The sequence below is a fragment of the Aquarana catesbeiana genome, linkage group LG01 (genome assembly GCF_042186555.1).
Source record: "Aquarana catesbeiana isolate 2022-GZ linkage group LG01, ASM4218655v1, whole genome shotgun sequence".
Lineage (NCBI taxonomy): Eukaryota > Metazoa > Chordata > Amphibia > Anura > Ranidae > Aquarana > Aquarana catesbeiana.
The window spans coordinates 93047095-93062633 of record NC_133324.1 but is presented as its reverse complement, the minus strand read 5'-3'; the positions used below and the strand labels follow the sequence as shown (position 1 = coordinate 93062633).

Here is a 15539-nt window from a genome sequence, read left to right as displayed (position 1 = left end):
TCTAAGCAAAAAATCGTGATTCTCATTTTGGCCAGAATCGTGCAGCTCTAAGTGACACCACTTCACTTTTGCTTTAGTTCTTTCAATTGACAGATTTTTCAAATATGATGTTATCCAGTAGGGAGAAGAACCCTGGCTGTGGACCCTGAAAATGTTTTATGTTTCGCCCTAAATATGGGTAACTTACTTGGCTCGAATAATGGAATAGCTTTAAGGATACGTTCACCTTTTGGAAAATGTTACATGTCCCACTTTATGCAGCTCTCCCATCCCCCAAATGTTGTGTGTGGGTCCCCCCCCCCTCCCCAGTGTGACAGCAGGTGGGGGATCTCTCTCCCCACCTGCTATCACAATTTGAAAACCACCTGGCTGTGCAGTCATTAAGACCCCTTTCACACTGAGGCAGTTTTCAGGAGTTTATTAACACTAGAAATGGCGCCTGAAAAATGCCTCCAGTGCTGCCCGAATATGAAAACCCGAGTGCTTTCACACTGTGGTGGTGCACTTGCGGGACATTAGAAAAAGTCCTGCAAGCAGAATCTTCGGGGTGGTTTGCTGTATTTAGCGCTCCCAAAACACCCTGCCCATTGAAATGAATGGGCAGCACTTCGGAAGTGTCACAACAGGAGCGCTTTAAACCCCTTCTTCGGCCACTAGCGGGTGTTAAAAGTGCCCAGCTAGCGGCTGAAAAGTGCCGCTTAAAGCTCGGGCGGCCCCAGTGTGAAAGTAGCCTTAGTGTCGGCTCACTTTGGGGCGACGTGTCAGGTGACTTAGCCGCTTGACAAGTCGCGCTCCATCCAGTGCAATGGGACCATCATAATGAAAGTGACTCAAGTCACTCCGACCTGTACTACTTGGGGCGGCTTGTGTTGACTTCTATTAGGGCCCTTTCACACAGGGGCGGCGTCGGCGGTATAGCGCCGCTATTGTAAGCGGCGCTTTACCGTCGGTATTCGGTCGCTAGTGGGGCGGTTAGCCGAGAAATGGTTAAAAACCACCGCAAAGTGCCTCTGCAGAGGCGCTTTGCCGGCGGTAAAGCCGTGCTGTTCCATTGATTTCAACCGATCCGAAGATGCTGCTAGCAGAACTTTTTTTTCCCGTCCTGCTAGTGCACCGCTCCAGTGTGAAAGCCCTCGGGGCTTTCACACTGGAGAGAAAGCAGTTGCACTTTCGGGTCGGTTTGCAGGCGCTATTAGCGCAATAGCGCCTGCAAACTGCCCCAGTGTGAAAGGGCCCTTAAAGAAGTTGTTTGCAGGTCGGACGACTATGAAGTTGCCCCAGTGTGAGTTTTTTCTGTGAATAAATGCCTACAAGTACCGTTGGCCAATGCGGCTGACAGCTTGAAGTTCTCAATGGTCTGTGTGAGTGATCTCCTAGTCCAGTGGTGTGCAAACTCTGGCCCTTTGCTCACCTTTATCTGGCCCTTGGGGCTGTATTCTTCTCACTAATATGAGACACTATTCTGCCAACTGACACCAACAATTGGACACCATTCCTCCTATTCACTTCAGTAATGGGGTACTATTTCTGCCAATGATGGGGCACTATTCCTCCCAATGATACCAACTATAGGGGACTATTCCTCCCCCTAACACCAAATGTGCTTATGTTTATGCCCACTGATTCCAGGAAAATTTACATTGCTGCTGGCCACAGTCTGGCCCTTCTAAAATCTGAAGGACAATAAAACTGGCCCTTTGTTTAGAAAGTTTGGAGGCCCCTGTCCTATTTCTTTGATATGCCTGCCCATATGAGGTACGATCGGGCAGCCATACTGAGAGTCAGCAGGAACCTGAGATTGCACCTGTGATCTGGTCACAGGTACAATTCTCTGAGGGCTCCTTAGAAAAAAAAAAAGAATGCATTTTACCTGTAAAAAAAAGTGCAAGGGGTGTGCTTCTCCTTTTTTTTTTTTTAAGTGAACTCATCTTGTAGCCTCCCTGGCGGTTTTCCCGAGTGTGGCTCGTGGTTAAAATTCAGGACCATTAGCGGTAACCCCGAGCCACACTCGAGTTTACATCGCAGGATCCTGGTGTGGCTTTACTTGCCTTGTCCACGGGATCCTGCGATGTCCCCCGCTGTGTCTGCGGGCTCTGTCCTCCTCTGAAGCCTCTCCGTGCCAGGCTCCGTTCCCTGCGAGCGGCGCGACGCACGGGGCGGAGCCTGGCGGCAAATTCAAAAAATTGTAAAATCATAACACATACAGTACTGTAATCTTACAGATTACAGTACTGTATGAAATTATTTCACTTCCCTTTTGTCCCCAGTGCTTTGTCCTATGCCCTGCATGCAGTTTTATATGATATATATATACTGTTCTTTCTGCCTGGAAACTGGAGATTGTCCATAGCAACCAAAAAGTGTCCCTTTACATCAAAAGTGGCTTTAGACCAGCTAGAAAACAGTGATAGTAAATTAGAACACTTGCAGAATTGAGCGATAGTGAATCGTGGGGAAATTTATTTTATTATTATTATTATTATTATTATTATTATTTATTTTATTTATTTTTATTTATTATATTATAATTTATGTTTTTGTGTTTCAAACTTTATCATACCCGGGATATCTACTAGACTCTTGTTTTGGACAGATTTAAGTGTGTTATTAAGAATTACAGACCTACAATATAAAACGCCAAATTTCCATGCAAAATAATTGTACCGCTTTCAGCACCTAAAATCCGAAATAATCATACCGCCAGGGAGGTTAAGGGCTCATTTGCACTAGCTGAAGAGCAAACTATGTTCAGATTACTCTTCAGAGAGGTAACTGCACATGTGCTAAACCTTGGGGTAAGTGAGACGCAGCAATCCCAGGAGACAGTGGGGCCCACAAAGATACTATCCGGTTCCCGACCGGCTCACGCAGATATACTGAATGGCTCCCCTGGGTGAAATCCATATGGGTATGTCCTTCCCTTTTTTTGGCCACCAGAGGACGTGCCCGCCGCACACGATCGCCCTCGACCATGCGCGATCACGTGCACGAGCGCCAGATATATATAATACACACACACACACCAGGGGAGAGGAAACATATTGTTTGTTCCTAGGAAGTAGGAACAACGATATGTTTCTCCCCCACTATGTCCTATCCCCATACAGTTAGAACACACATTTAACCCCTTGAGTGGCCCTAGTGTTAACCACTTCACTACCAGTGACATTTGCACAGTAATCAGTGCATTTTTATAGCACTGATCGCTGTATAAATGTCAATGGTCCCAAAAATGTGTCGAGTGTCCTATCTGTCCATTGCAATGTCGCAGTACCGCTAAAAATCTCAGACCGCCACGATTACTAATAATAAAAATGCCATAAATCTTTCCCATAGTTTGTAGACACTATATAACTTTTGCGCAAACCAATCAATATACGCTTATTGTATATGTATATTATATTTTTATTTTTTTTTCCAAAAATATGTAGAATATATATTGGCCTAAACTGATGACATTTTGTTTTTTTCAAAATTTGTTTATTTATAGCACAAAAAACGAAAACTGCAGAGGTGATCAAATACCACCAAAAGAAAGCTCTATTTGTGGGAAAAAAGACGCAGATTTCGTTTGGATACAGCATTGCATGACTGCGCAATTGTCAGTTAAAGTGACGCAGTGCCAAATTGTAAAAAATGCTCTGGTCAGGAAGGGGGTAAAATCTTCTGAAGTGGCTATACAGCTGTGACCAAAAGTTTTGAAAATTACATAAATATTATTTTTCACAAAGTCTTCTGCCTCAGTGTTAGATCTTTTTGTCAGATGTTACTATGGTATACTGAAGTATATTTACTAGCCTTTCATAATAAGACCCCTTTCACACTGGGGCGGTTTGCAGGCGGTATTGCGCTAAAAATACCGCCTGCAAACCGCCCCTAAACAGCCTCCGCTGTTTGTTCAGTGTGAAAGCCCGAGGGCTTTCACACTGAAGCGGTGCGCTGGCAGGACGGTGAAAAAAGTCCTGCAAACCGCTTCTTTGGAGCAGTGAAGGAGCAGTGTATTCACCGCTCCTAAACCGCTCCTGCCCATTGAAATCAATGGGGCCGCGCTGTACGAGTGATTTTAACCCTTTTTCGGCCGCCAGCGGGGGTTAAAACCGCACTGCTAGCGGCCGAATACAGCTGCTAGAACGACGGTACAGCAGCGCTAAAAATAGCGCTGTTATACCGCCGACGCCCTCACCGCCCCAGTGTGAAAGGGGCCTAAGTGTCAAAGGCTTTTATTGACAATTGCATTAAGTTTATGCAAAGAGTCAATATTTGCAGTGTTAACCCTTTTTCAAGACCTCTGCAGTTCGCCCTGGCATGCTGTCAGTCAACTTCTGGCCACATCCTGACTGATGGCAGCCCATTCTTGAATAATGAATGCTTGGAGTTTATCAGAATTTGTGTTTTTTTGTTTTTGTTTGTTTTGTTTACTTGCTTCTTGGCCATGGACCCACACTTTTGTGGTTTTGTTCCCCAAGCCACTTGGTTATGACTTTTGCCTTATGGCAAGGTGCTCCATCGTGCTGAAAAAGGCATTGTTCCTCAACAAACTGTCCTTGGATGGTTGGGAGAAGTTGCTCTCGGATGTTTTTGTACCATTCTTATTCATGGCTGTGTTCTTAGGAAAAATTGTGAGTGAACCCACTCCCTTGGCTGAGATGAAACCCCACACATGAATGGTCTCGGGATGCTTTCCTGTTCGCATGACGCAGGACTGATGGTAGCGCTCAACTTTTCCGGACAAGGGTTTTTCTGGATGCCCCAACAATCGGAAAGGGGAGTCATCAGAGAAAATGACATTACCCCAGTCCTCAGCAGTCCAATCCCTGTACCTCTTCAGAATATCAGTCTGTCGCTGATGTATTTCCTGGAGAGAAGCGGCTTCTTTGCTGCCCTTCTTGACACCAGGCCATCCTCCAAATTCTTCATCTCACTGTGCGTGCCAATGCATTCACACCTGGCTGCTGCCATTCCTGAGCAAGCTCTGCACTGGTGGTGCCCCCGATCCCACAGCTGACTCAACTGCAGGAGACGGTCCTGGCACTTGCTGGACTTTCTTGGGTGCCCTGAAGCCTTCTTCACAAATGCAATGGAAATTTTTTTTATGGGATTAAGTTCATTTTCATGGCAAAGAGGGACATTGAAGTTCACCTGATCACTCTTCATAAAATTCTGGAGTATTTGCAAATTGCCCTCATAAAAACGGAGGCAGCAGACTTTGAAAATGTTTTTGTTCTCAACTTTTGGCCGTTGCTGTAGTTTACAGAGAATAGTGAAACCTTTGCCCCAGTTTTGTAGGAGGGAGGGGGGAGGAACCAAAATGGAAAAGATTGTCTTAACGGGTTGAGTATTGCCTAAGGCCCCATTCACACACTCACAAATGAGACCAGTTGTGATTTATGCACAGTTCCCTGTGATCAGCTGCTGGTGGGAAACTCCATTGAAAGCTGTGGGAGCCTGACATAACCCACAACTATTTGTTTCTGCTTGGGTGGAGTTAGTCATACGTTTCTGTGGATGATCCGTTATGGCCAGACTATCATCCCTGTACACATGTAAAAACTCAGATTGCGGTTACCAGCTTACATTGATTTATACATCAAATATGATGTATGTAAACACCTGTACTCCCAGGTATAGTAACATGCTACCTTTTTACAGTGGTGCCTATGTGAATGAGCCCTTTTTAAGGGTCTGTAAAACAAGACCATGGGGGGGTGGTCTCCCCCCTGGTTGTCACCATACCAGATTTCCCCTTGTCTTTTTCTGTGGCTACCCCTCCCCTTTCTGTATTTGAGATCATGATTGCCAGGAATGATAGAGAGGGTGAATCTTCTCAGTGGGGACACAGACCACAATAAACACCTGACAGAGGTTATAATGGGCTACTTGGAGATCCCGCAGGTCCTTGCAACCATCTACCTGCCACATGCGGCTGCACAGAACACCTGTGCATCCGGTACGGGTAAAGATGACCCCTCAAACAGGTGTATGGAATAGCACACCTGTGTGAACAAGGACCAAGGCTGCTTTCACACTGATCTGTTTTTGCTCAAAAAAACAGAAGAAAATCGCACGACCATGTAATCCTTTGGAACTCTTTAGGCTCGGTTCACACTTGTGTGATGCTGGAACCCAGCGAATCCACTGCAGGGTCCCGCATCGCACCCAGCTCACATGGAGTGTCAATACGATGTTAATGACGCCCCCATTTCAGCTTGCATATCGCATTGCGAACTGACAGTTTGGACATGAATCGGATTGCATGGGTGTATACACCTATGTGGTCCAATTCTGGTCCAAAAAAAAGGGTCCTGTGCGAGTTTGGTCCAAATGCGATATTAGCCATACTATCTATATGGTTGATATCGCATGTGATGTGCACTGCAAATCACATGCGATCTTGCACCACGCACAAGTGTGAACTGGGACTCCTACTGTGATAAGTTGCATGTACGCTGCATTTGGCAAAATCCTGCTTGCTGCATTTTTGGTGCGGTAAAAACACACCTCACCATTGAGCTGCATTAAAAATGTGGCAAAAAAAACAAAAAAACAATCGTGTTGCACCTTTTATTTATTTTTTTTAGTCCCACGTCCTGTATTAAACTCGCACGATTTCAAACCTGGCATTTAAAGCTGAGTTCCACCCAAAAATGGAACTTCCACTTTAAGGGAAGGTGACCCCCTAACATGCCACATTTGGCATGTCATTTTTTTTTGGGGGGGGGGGGGGAGCCGGTACCCTCTTTTCAGAGGCTTACAGCTCCCACTTCCTACCGACGCACTGCGGCATCGGAAGGGAGATCACACACAGGCGTCTTTCGCCTGCATCGCTGGACCCTGGGACAGGTAAGTGTCCGATTTATTAAAAGTCAGCAGCTGCAGTATTTGTAGCTACTGATTTTTTTTTTTTTTTTTATGCAGAACTCCGCTTTAAGTCCGATTTCGAGAGCGATTTGACAGACATCTGTGCGGGTTCCTGCATGGATGTTTATTCAAGTCGCCAGAAGTAGTGCAGGAACTACTTTTTGGAATCAGTGCAGCGTCGCACAGATTCGGACGTTGCCGGCGATTTGACATGTCAAAACAGCCCCATGTGAACGTGGGCTTAAATAAACATGGGGAAAGATGCATTTATTGCAGAGATGTACTGCATATTTTATTTTTTGTCACAACATAATTTAATGTGGACATAACTATAGTGTGAAACTTCATAGGCAAGAACTTGAAACTGAATCTGAACCCAGCACACCCGTACTGGGCTCGATTCACCTCTATGCATGTAGCTTTTGAGCATTTCTGCTGTGCTTTATGCTGTGCTTTATGCTGTGCTTTCTGTGTGTGTGTGTGTGTGTGTGTGTGTGTGTGTGTGTGTGTTGGAAAAATTTGTTTGGCAGATTTAAAACAACGCAAAAAACGCTAGTCGTGGCAAAAGTGCCGTACATGCTTTTCTGCAGCTTCTCCATTGAAATCTATCGAACCAAAAAAAAAAAGTTTAGCGTTTTAAAAAAAAAAGTCTCTGACCCTTTCCAAAAAACGCAGAGGCACAAAAATGCATTGATGTGAACATGTTCCATAGGAACCCATGTAAAAAAAAAAATTGTCCTGCATTTCTGCAAAAAGCATTAAAAAAATGCATTAGTGTGAATGGAGCCGTATAAATGAATGTATTAAAGGATTACATGGATGTCTGGGTAATTGGTCGGACCTATAGCCTTGCACTTGTGTGTCTTTGAACTCTTTACGAGTCAGTGAGCGCTTTGCCCTCTGATGTGTGGGGTCAGCTGTGAATGGTTAATTGTCTGTGAAATGCCCCAGGATGTCCTCTGCACTTAACTATTTACATCCACTCACTGCCTTTTATTATTATTTTTTTCTTTTTCTCTCCCATTTAGGTTTGTGGCTGTTCTTTTTCTACATCCAGTTCCCACAATGCTAAAGTCTACAGTGATCCAGTAGAAGCGGTGCAGGACATACCGAATGGATCAACTCTTCTTGTCGGTGGTAAGTATACATTTTGATACTTTTCTTCTAGATAAAACATGTGCAGTGCTATGGTAGCAGATTATTATTTTCCACTGGTTGTACTTCTAGGCCTCTTGCACATGGGAGTACAGCTGTCCGGAGATAGGACTGAAGTTCAGCAGGGACCGGCCGAGTTGCGATCCATCTTTGGCCGTTTCCACTTGATAGAAGCTGATCTAGCAATCAATTTCTGTCAAACAGTACTGTTGGCAACCTAATATTTAATCAGGGGCTGCAGCCAATCGGCTGAAGTCCTGACCAGTGTATTCTGACAGCAGAGGTGTCCCCACTGTCATACAATAGCACAGCAAGGAGGATTCCTCAGTCTATCCTCTGATTGTAAATATCCTCCTATGGTGCGCTTTTTACGTGTGTTTGTGCATATTCTTTACAAAATATTTCACTCCAGATCGTTCTGCCAACAAGATTCAGCGTATAAACTTTTTCAGTGCCTTAAAGTATCCAAAGGGCCAGTTTACTGCCCTTCAAACTTTTTTTTGGGGGGGGGGGGGAGAGAAAGAGGCCGGACTGTGGCCAGTGGGAGTAGAAAATGCCCTGGCATCAGTAGAAGTAAACCATGCTCTAGGCTTTGGTGGTCAGTCGGAGTAAAATAATTATATCATGATGTCAGTGGGAGGAATAATGCCTCATCACTGGTGTCAGTGGGAGAATTAGTTCTCCATTGTTTGTATCAGTGGAAAGAATAGTGGCTCAAGGTCCAGAAAAAAGCAAAGGGCCACAGTTTGGAGACCCCTGTTATAGACCAACACAAAGTGGCACATAATTGTGAAGTGGAAAAAAATTATGATTTTCAAAATTTTTTACAAATTTGAAAAGTGTGACGTGCATTTGTATTCAGCCCCCCCGGAGTCAATACTTTTGTAGAACCACCTTTCACTGCAATTACAGTTGCAAGTCTTTTTAGGGATGTCTCTACCAGATTTGCACATCTAGAGAGTGACATTTTTGCCTATTCTTTGCAAAATAGCTCAAGCTCTGTCAGACTGGCTCTGTCAGAGCGGAAAAGTCCGCTCGTCTGTATGCTAGACCGATGGATGAAAACCGACGCTAGGGCAGCTACTGGCTATCAACTTCCTTATTTTAGTCCGGTCGTACGTCATCATGTACGACTCTGTCGGACATTGGTGTGATCGTGTGTAGGCAAGTCCAGTCGTTAGAAAGTCCGTCAAAAGACCGTCGGACCTTTGTTGTCAAAAAGTCTGACCATGTGTACATGGCATTACAGGTTTTCTTGTAAGATTGCCCTGTATTTAGCTTCATCCATCTTCCCATCAACTCTGACCAGCATCCCTGTCCGTGCTGAAGAAAAATATCCCCACAACATGATGCTGTCACCACCATGTTTCACGGTGGGGATGGTGTGTTCAGGGTGATGTGCAGTGTTAGTTTTCTGCCACAAATAGCGTTTTTTGCTTTTAGGCCAAAAAGTTTAATTTTGGTCTCATCTGACCAGAGCACCTTCTTCCACATGTTTGCTGTGTCCCCCACATGGCTTCTCGCAAACGGGACTTCTTATGTCTTTCTTTCAACAATGTCTTTCTTCTTGTCACTCTTCCATAAAGGCCAGATTTGTGGAGTGCATGACTAATAGTTGTCCTGTGGACAGATTCTCCCACCTGAGCTGTGGATCTCTGCAGCTCTTCCAGAGTTACCATGGGCCTCTTGGCTGCTTCTCTGATTAATGCTCTCCTTGCCGGCCTGTCAGTTTAGGTGGACAGCCATGTCTTGGTAGGTTTGCAGTTGTACCATACTCTTTTTCCATTTTCGGATGATGGAGTGAACAGTGTTCTGTGAGATATTTTTTTATAACCTAACCCTGTTTTAAATTTCTCCACAATTTTATCCCTGACCTGTCTGGTGTGTTCCTTGGCGTTCATGATGCTGTTTGTTGACTAAGGTTCTCTGACAAACCTCTGAGGGCTTCAAAGAAAAGCTGTATTTAAATTGCACACAAGTGGACTCTATTTACTAATTGGGTGACTTCTGAAGGCAATTGGTTCCACTAGATTTTAGTTTAAGGGTATCAGAGTAAAGGGGGTTGAATACAAATGCACACCACACTTTTCACATATTTTATTTGTAAAAAAAAAAATGTAAAAATCATTTTCCTTCCACTTCACAATTTTGTGCCACTTTTGGTGATGTATAGCATAAAATCCCAATGAAATACATTTACGTTTTTGGTTGTAACCTTACAAAAATTTTAAGAGGTATGAATACTTTTTAAAGGCATTGTGTATTTAATCAGGGGCTGCAGCCAATTGACTGCAGTCCTGATCAGTGTAATTTGACAGCAGATGTGTTCCCACTGTCATATAATAGCACAGCAAGTCTGTTTCCTCAATCTACCCTCTGATTGTAAAAATATACAAATCTCCTATGGTGCGCCTTTTACGCATGTTTACGCAAGGTTTTTACAGACTTTTTTACTCCGGATCGTCTGCCAATAGGATCCAGAGTCTAAACTGTAATGTTCGTGTACAAGGAGGCCCTAATGTTGTTTTGCTCTGCTATTTAAGTTAGAAAATCTTTGGCATCCCAGCAAAGCTAACAAGTAATTTAATGTTTAATCTGATGGTTTTGAAAGTGTGTGTTAACAAAATGTTCCATTGTTGCCTCTGCAGCAAGCAAGGAGAACAGCGATCAGCACAGAACTGACATTACCAGGTCACTCTCCAAATCCTCTGAGGCTGCAGTGTCTGGGATAGCTCACTGCGTATATACAGCTATAGGGCTGTAGACAAAGAAGTGCCTGGGCACCCTCACTTAGGAGGAGCTACACTGCTATTTTTCACAGCAAAGGTAGATTTATTTATTTTTCTGGCTGCTGCTTGGCACAATTCATCTTTTTAAATGTTCTCCACAATATAAATCTTAACTAAAGCCCACTTTAATTGTTCAGAATTTGGACCAGGTTCATGCCTGGGGTCCAGTGCATGCCTGTTCACCGGTTCATGTGCGATTCAGGTCTGAACTTTTGCCTGAATTCGCACCTTAAACGGAACCAAACGCGTAGAGGACCCTTCTGCAATCTGCTCCGCGGCCTCCCTGGACCTGTGTGGACTGGCTCCTTTGAGAGCTGGTCATGCGAATTGGATGCGGGGAGACTGGCATATATGTGAACCAAGCCTTCGTTGTCCAAAGCAGCCAGAAAAATACGAGTGTGCAATACTGCTTTGTTCTGTAGCCTTCAGTTCACACTGCTGTGGCCTGCGGTATGACTTAGCCAGGTGACTTTTGAGTACGACTTGAAAGCAACTTTCAGGGAATGTCTGGATAATCTTCCTGTAATTTTGGATCCAAATCGCATCAATTTAGATGCGGATCAGACTTGGAGGCGACTTCCATTAAAGTCTATGGGCACAAGTTGGATAGAAGTCGACTTGAAGTAGCACAGGCACCTTTTCTAAAGTCAGAGCGACTTTGCTAGTGCTAACGAAGACCGCTCTTATTCTCTAACATGGGATTTCACATGTTTCGCAACTTTGGTTAGCACAAATTGGATCCCGAGTCGTGGCAGTGTGAACTGAGAGCCTAATTTCTCCTGGTGGTAGGGTGGAGCTGAGAATTCGAGCTGAGATCATGTCTACTGTAGATCTAACATCAACCATGTAGTGTAAGGACCCACCTGCATTGAAACTAATAAAAAAGATTGTTTAGGGGTGTCCTCCTATTACATACTTTTGACAGGTCTATTTATCACAGGTACTTGTACAGTGTAGCGCTGTTAATTTACACACTGCTTTACCCATATGTTGCGCATTCACATCAGTCCCTGCCCTCAAGGATTGTACAATCTAATCTAACTCCCATTCATACACCTACTAGGGACAATTTATTTTTATTATCAAAGAATAGGTGCAGGTACTAACACCCCCCCCCCCCCTCCTTCTTCCTTTTTTTTTTTTTTTTTTTTTTTTTTCTTTTTGGGTCACCCCCTTGTCTCTGCCCCCTACCCACCTCTGAACACTGTCCCTTGGTTCCTCCTACCCACCTCCCACCAGTGCTGCCCCTTTTGGAGAATACAGAACCAACAATGGCCAGCAACAATGGATCTTCCAGAAGCCAGCGTCAGTAGGCACCTAGATCCCACAGTAGCCAGTATCCATAGACCCTCCAGCACACCCCGCACCCGTTGGCTTTACATGAATTCAGTGTTGCATGCATGCACAGGAGGTGTCGGAACTGCATTCCTACTGTAGGAAAAAGCCCTGCTGTTTGATAAATCTAAAGACTGTATAATGTATGGCCAACTGTAGAGATCAGAGGCCAGCATGGTATCGAACTTGCCAACAGCTATGGAAAAACTAAAATCTGTTTTTGAGGCAGACAGAAAGGCAGCAGAAAAGAGAAAGTATGTAGGCCATCGCTGCTGACCATTCCTTCTGATCTTATTTCCCTCCATGTCACGCTGATCCAAAAGCTTCAGAGAATTCTAAATCACTGTTCAGAACAAGAATACAGGTCCGGGGATCAAAGTGCAATTGATTGCTGTCTTTTTTTTTTTTTTTTTTTTTTTTTTGTTGTGTTTCCGTCAGTGTGGAAGTTGGACAGCCAGGCAAGTAGCAATTTTCAGGAGGTAGTTTATTGATGCAAATCACTGTTTGTTTTTGATGTGTGTGGTGTGGGTTTTTTTTTTTTTTTTTTCCTCTCTGGACTCTAGTGTAGTTTTGCCTGCAAGTAATTCCTACTAGCAAAATCTGCAAAGGATTTAATCCATGAGACTTCCACGAATAACAAATTATTGGGGACAAGATGTTCTGGAGGTCCAACAGACTGTCGCAGATGTGATCCAGCTGTAAGGATTGTGTGGTCTGGTTGTTAGTGGAAGTCTGATAAAATGAAAAGCTTAAAATGGCAAAGGGCATATAAGCTACAGTAGCTCAGAGGTCACAAGAGAAAATGTTCCAGAGTTTATCAGTTTATTACTGCTAATCTTCCTATATCCTGATAAATACATTAGCTGATTGTTCCATTTTGATTAAGGGCTTGTTCAGACATATGACCAAGGAATGGTAAGAGCTGGCAGCTAAGCCATGGCCTTCCCTGCTGGCAGAACACGGTGAACACTGTTGGAGGCTATAGCCACTGGCATTGATCACATGGGGGGGGGGGGGGGGAATCCAACAGGCTGGTTGTACTGAAGTCTGTTGATTTGATTGGATCCATCTTCAGTACCATCAGCCTGCCCATAGATGGATCAAATGTTGGCTGGTTCATTGATACATCTATGGACGGCTATAGACTTGTGTGGGACCTTCCCTTCCCATGTGCAGGCTGAGGATTGTACGAATATTGATGTATGCAGTATTTGATGGGGTTTTTGTATTTTTTTTTTTTTTTTTATAGGTTTTGGTCTTTGTGGAATTCCAGAGAACCTCATAGGTGGGCTGCTGAAGACCGGTGTTAAAGGAATCACAGCTGTGAGCAATAATGCAGGGTATGTACTTATTTATTACAGGTATCCATATAGCATCAACATATTATGTAGCGCTGTACCTATTGTATATTCGCATCTATCCCTGCTCTAAAGGAGCATCTAAGGTCACAAGCATTCCTACACATACAGGAGGCATTTAACCTACCAGTATGACCCCTTTCACACTGGCACCACTCTGCGTCAGCTGTAAAGCGCCGCCAGTTTTAGCAGCGCTTTACCGTCATTTTAACTGCTCTTTAGCGGGGCACTTTTAACCCCTGCTAGCGGCCGAAGAAAGGGGTTAAATGTGTGCCGCTGCCGAAGTGCTTTGGCAGCACAGCCCATTCATTTCAATGGGCAGGGGCAGTGGAGGAGTGGTGTATTCCCCGCTCTTAAGCCGCTCCTAAGATGCTGCTTTCAGGACTTTTTCTAATATCCTGCAAGCGCACCGCTCTGGTGTGAAAGCACTCGGGCGCTCACACTGGGGCTGCAGGGTAAGTGTGTTCATCCGCTATTTTTTAGCCCTTTAGCACCTGAAAAATGCCTTCAGTGTGAAAGCGGTGGTCTTTGGAGTGTGGAAGGAAACTTGCAAACAGAGGGAGGACATGCGGATAGTTCCGCCACCAGGATTTGAACTGAGAAACCCAATGCTGCAAGGCACAAATGCTAACCACTAAGCTACTGTGCTGTGTACTCCCCCTTTTTTTTATTTTTCAGCCAGCACATAAAACCATAACTATTTATTTTATTTTTTATTTATTTTTTTTTATTTTTCCCTGCATTCGGTTTGGAAAGGCTCACTGACAATTGCCAGACAGTATGGTTTTAGTAATGTTTACTAATCTATGTCCAAGGAATTTCCTTTTTAAGTCTGGTTATTGACGGTTTTGTAATCTATGGTTGGCTGATTCTTTTTCCTGTAGGCATTTAGATGTAATTCTAAATACAGAGTTAAACTTTTGTATATGAACTGTCCTACCTGCCTAATTCTGCACAACCATGTCTGTGGTTCACACATCCTGCTAGGGAGGTGTCGCCACTGTAGGCCCTTTCACACGGGGCGCGCTCCATTTTAGATCAGCAGGGGATCGGTCTGGTGGGCGGATGACGTGTCCGCTCAGTTTCTGCAGAGCGTACACAGACAGGGCCTGCTCTGCTGTATGGGCAGCTCACAGTAAATGGGGTCTGCTGTCCATTTACTCCCAACTATACCTCTGATCTGCTTAGATGGAGGGGGCGAATCCCCTTCTGAATTTGAGGTAGGCAAGTGTAAACAGACACAAGTCCATTTACACCCACTGGTTCATAGGGGTGAATGGAGGGTCCAATCAGGTCCCCCTGAAAAAACTGACAGGCATGCCTGATCGTGCGTCATTCATTTACAGCGGTCTGTGAATGAGAGAACAAGACCCGTCTTCTACCGCAGTAGACAGCTTGTAGCTCTCGATAAACTGTGAGCATTGATGAGTGTCTTTGTGGTTCAGTCAAGCACACAAACACACAAGCCCTGCAGCTTTCAAACTGAAAGCCTGTACAGAAGTACAAGCTGAAAACTGTAGGACCTGTCTGCTGGAGCCTGACATTGCACTGTGATCTGCTGTTGTAAGTATTGGTACCAAAATGCCTGTTGATCTACCAGAAACCCTGTGAGCTCTGAACTTCCTGTTTGATCTGATAACAGGATGCCTCTGCTGTGCTGAAATTCCAAGTAGTGTCATTAGGATGATAAATTGTGCCCAATCATTGGTATTGGTTGGCAGAATTGCACCCCATTGTTGGTGCTAGTGGAAGGACTAGTGCCCTGCTGGCGGTGTCAATGTGAGGAGCCATGGGGAGAGGGTCTAGAAAAAGGCAAGCAGAGTATCGGAGTTTGAAGGTTTCTGTGCTAGGCAAAGAATATTGGCCACACCATATAAAATATCCTTGCAGGAAAATTTTGTTTAAAGTGATTGTGAACAATCACCTTTTAGAATAAAATCCATTCAAAAACACAATATAAATGCCCCCTCCCAGGGGTATTGCCTCTGTTCTCAGCTGCATGAGAGCTGGGGGGAGGAGAAGCGACAATACACTGATCTTCCCA

The 15539-nt window shown here is 44.4% G+C and overlaps 1 protein-coding gene across 1 annotated transcript in view; it reads left to right on the top strand.

The window, feature by feature from the left end:
• OXCT1 (3-oxoacid CoA-transferase 1) overlaps nt 1-15539 on the top strand; it is a 202569-nt gene that overhangs the window by 2109 nt on the left and 184921 nt on the right. The window contains exons 2-3 of the mRNA XM_073621764.1: nt 7887-7995; nt 13387-13477. Coding sequence (XP_073477865.1) covers nt 7887-7995; nt 13387-13477 — 200 coding nt within the window. The remainder of the gene's footprint in view (nt 1-7886; nt 7996-13386; nt 13478-15539) is intronic.